We start from the raw sequence: 4,111 nt of genomic DNA, 5'->3' as shown, positions 1-4,111 counted from the left end.
AATAATCGTTTGTCCCCTGCAGCTTAAATGCCCTGCATTCTGAATCAGTTTTTCACTTTCCTAATCTTTTCGCCATTATTCCATTCTCTCTTTGAGAGGGGCGGGGTTAGGATTTTTTTCTGGGGGTTGTCAGATAGGGGCACAGACTGCAGAAGGGTGGAACAGAATGTGTGCGTGTATGTATGAAATAGTTACTAACTAATAATAGTTAATAATGAAAATAGTTCATAACTAAGGATTATTTTATTGCAAAAGTCCAACTTTTACACTCAAATACAAATACACAWATATGAAAAAAAAACTAAATGCTTTCTGGTATTGTTCTGGGGGCCGGACCAAATGGGGAGGCGGGCCAGATCTGGCCCACGGGCCGTAGTTTGGGGACCACTGCCCTAAAGGGTCTTTTTTTCTTCAACACACACAAATACATTGTGAGCTCCACGATCACCAGTTTCTGCTGCGTTTTTGGAGTTGGTTTGTTGTGAAGTCAAAAGCCTAAGATTGAGTTTACAAATTCTTGATTCATGTTTTCCTTCTTTCCCGCTCTCTCTTGATTGTAAGCGGTTGTCAGCTCTGTCTCAGTGGGTCTCACTGCAACCTGAGGGGGAAACTGCCACAGGAGTTTTGTAATGGACAATAAATTATTTCACACTCAGTGAACTTTTTTTATTTAAAAGAAAACAACACCAATTATTTATAAAACATACAAATCACAAATAAAAAGGCAGCAGAAAAAGAAAAAATATATATTTGCCCCCTTTTTCCAAAAAAATAAATTTAAACAATAATTATCTAATTAAAAAAAAAACAGTAACTCATTCTTGAGCAACAATTAATTTAAATATGTATTATAATATTTCCTTTTTTTTTTTCAACAGGCCAACTTTTATCATTCTCTTACACCAGGGGTGAGCAATCCTGGTCCTCAAGGGCCGCAGCGCTGCATATTTGACTTATTTCTCTGCTCCAACACACCTGTTTTACTTTTCAAACATCACATTAGAATATTTATTGTATTACTGTTAAGCCCCCTAAAATATCTAAATAAGCATGAACATGTAGCTATGTTAGCTGTATGTAAAAGGTTTGCAACAAAAAAGTGTGAAAATCAGTTTCGCATTCATCGAGTTACTTCACTGCGCCTGTTAAACTGATCACTGAGTGGAGCGGGCGACCTTTCCAAGATGGCGGCCCTACGGCTCGTCAGCGCCAGTAGGCAACAGCGTGCGGACGGTCACGTACAATGACACGCACGGCACGTAGCGGATGGGAAATTAGGAAACCAGGAAGTGACAGCTCACACCGGATCACCGCCTTCTCACAGCTGTAGTCACTGACAGTTTGGATTTTCTCATTTTAACTCATTTACGAACAGAGAGCGGGCTTAAAGCTTAAATTACCAAAAAGAATAAAACGTAAAGGTCGTCATGAAGCTGGTGGTCTTCCTCCTCCTCCATATGTTCGGGTCTGCTCACGGCAGGTGTTTCTGTCAGGTGAGTTTATCATCCTCCGCCTTTCCCACGATTTGTTATTTTAATATAACTTAAACTCATAAAAAATGTAGATGTGATGAACGCTTGGTTTGAAAATTTGTTAGTTTTAAATCCATCTTCAGGTTATTTTAGATGAACACTCTACGGAAGCTGAACGAGGACAAGCCTAACATTTTATTTCTGTGACTTTACCTTGTCTCGATTATAAATACTATTTTGTCTTTTCTTATGAACATAAACCAAACAAAATGCTACTTCATCAGAAATCAGCAGAAAGTTAGGCTGAACATGTTGCATCAGGAACTTAATCAAAAAGTAAAAGTTAAAGTCTCCTCTAAGAATATTACTTTAGTAAAAGTCCTAAAGTATCAGATTTATTTTGTACTTAAGTATTAAAAGTAAATTTCTGACATGAAAAGTACTAAAGTATCAAAACTAAAAGTATTGAGTAAAAGTGAGTGGTATAAATTTTCCAAAATACATTTATTGGGAGATGACCTCTCTAAAAAAGGACATTTTTTAAAGGTGTGCAGCTGTGATGGATTGTTTATACAGTGTCCAGAATTGTAAATATTTATGATTCTCATCCAACCACAATTAAATTCACTTTATCCTGGTGCAGTTTATCAGGGTAGTATTTAAAAAAAAAAACCCAGTAAGGAGCCGTAATAAAGGAGGAATGACTTTCTACTTCTTACCTTTTTAAAAATGTAAGGAGTAGAGGTAAAAAAATAGGCTGAAAATTATTTATTGCTCAAGTAAAGTACAGATAACCAAAATTTCTACTTGAGTACAGTAACAAAGTATTTGTACTTAGTTACTTTACAACTCTGGATACTAAATGATGAAACTAGGTGTAACACAAGAAACATTCACCTTTGGTTAAATAAAGGTTAATAAATAAATGTCACACTCTCAGGGTTCCTCATACGTGTTTCTGTCTCACTAAGGTCACAGGTGACCTGGACGACTGTGCCTGTGACGTGGAGACCCTGGACCGCTTCAACAACGACCAGCTTTTCCCTAAACTTCAAACTCTCCTGGAGTCGGACTACTTCAGGTTTTACAAGGTTTTACAGAGCGTACACACACACACACACACACACACACACACACACACACACACACACANTAACCACACTGCTCCAGGGCCTGTCGTGTGTGTGCAGGACTTAAAATCCTGAATTTTGCCTGAAACTCTCAGACTGAAGAAGTCTCTTGGAGGAGAGACGAAACGTTTCATTAAAGAAGAACCCGTCCAGAAGACCTATACAATTTTTTTTCTTTTTGATTTTTTACCTGGATTAGTGAGATGCATCAGGACTGCAGATCAGCTGCTTCATTACATTTAGGTTGACACATTTCTGTCCTGCACTCTGCACCTGATCTGAACCAGATGCTTCTGACTGATGGTTTGCTCTCACTACATGTCAAAATGTTCAAATCTCTCCACACCCTGAAGCCTTCCACGTTTAGTTGAAGTTTTTACCAAATTTGAAAATAAATGCATGTGTGTGTTTTAATAAACTTAAGATGTGAAAGTGATTTTGTTTCTGGAATTTCATTCTGGACAGTAAAATATGACCTTTAATGTGTTAAAGGTCATTACTGGTAAAGTTGAGGTTGTTAAATATCAACAACTGATCAGATTTATATGTGATGTAAAGGTTTTACATCAATCTGAAAATCATACCAAATAGATGTCCTGTTTCCATCATGTGCTCAATCAAGAAGCATTTTGGCTTCAGGGACTGTGAGGAATTTTATTACAGGTTCTTTGTTGAGATTTATTTCTAGATTATAGTTTTCTTTCATGAGTGGCATGATCAGTGTGACTCTTACCTCCTTGAAGTTGTTTCAGTCATCCTGACAATGTTTACACATAAAAAAAAAACTGTTTTTCTTAAATTTGGAGACACTGGACTATTTGTCTTCTTTCCACACACATAAAAAACCTCTGACTTTGTTTCTGCCTGTTTTTAAGCAGACAAAAGACAAGAACAAAAACAGTAAATTCCAAGTCTATCACTTTATTATAATTTTTCCTTAAAATTGCATTTTATCAATTGTTTATTTTTGTCTGATTCTCTTGTTTTTAAATGTCATGACTTCTTGACAGTTATTCAAACAAATGTTGAATGTTTGGTTTTGTGATTTTGAAAGAGATGTCTGTTTGGCTGGGGCCAGGAGAGGAGGAGGATGAGCTTGTTCCTGAGCTGAACCTGTTGAAGAATGTGTTCAGCTCGTTTGCTCCGTCCAGACTTCCATCCATCCAATTCTCCTTTTGCTTGAAGCCTGTGATCTTCTTCATCCCCGACCACACATCTCTGATATTGTTCCTCTGCACTTCACTCTCCAGCTTCCTTCTATAAACCTGTTTGCTGTCTCTGATATCGACTTTGTATTGAGACCCAAATAGCTCCATAACTTTGAGCTGCTTCTGAATACTCCTCAATAACTCCTTGTCTCACTCCCTAAAGCAGGGGTCCCCAAACCTTTTCCTGTAAGGGTCACATAACTTTTCCCTTCTCTGGTGGGGGGCYGGAGTCAGTTTGTAACAGAAAAAGTGTGACTATTGCAGGAGTGCCTAAATGTAAAAAATTATTGTTTTCCAGAAA

The 4,111-nt window shown here is 37.5% G+C and overlaps 1 protein-coding gene across 1 annotated transcript in view; it reads left to right on the top strand.

Moving 5' to 3' along the window:
- Nucleotides 1-764: 764 nt before the first annotated feature.
- ero1a (endoplasmic reticulum oxidoreductase 1 alpha) overlaps nt 765-4,111 on the top strand; it is a gene marked incomplete in the record, with an annotated part of 18,974 nt that continues 15,627 nt past the window's right edge. Inside the window, 2 exon segments of the mRNA XM_014025390.1 lie at nt 765-1,493; nt 2,444-2,563. Of these exon segments, the coding sequence (XP_013880844.1) occupies nt 1,428-1,493; nt 2,444-2,563 (186 nt within the window).

This window comes from Austrofundulus limnaeus, unplaced genomic scaffold (genome assembly GCF_001266775.1).
Source record: "Austrofundulus limnaeus strain Quisiro unplaced genomic scaffold, Austrofundulus_limnaeus-1.0 Scaffold472, whole genome shotgun sequence".
Lineage (NCBI taxonomy): Eukaryota > Metazoa > Chordata > Actinopteri > Cyprinodontiformes > Rivulidae > Austrofundulus > Austrofundulus limnaeus.
This window is presented reverse-complemented; position numbering and strand designations above follow the sequence as displayed.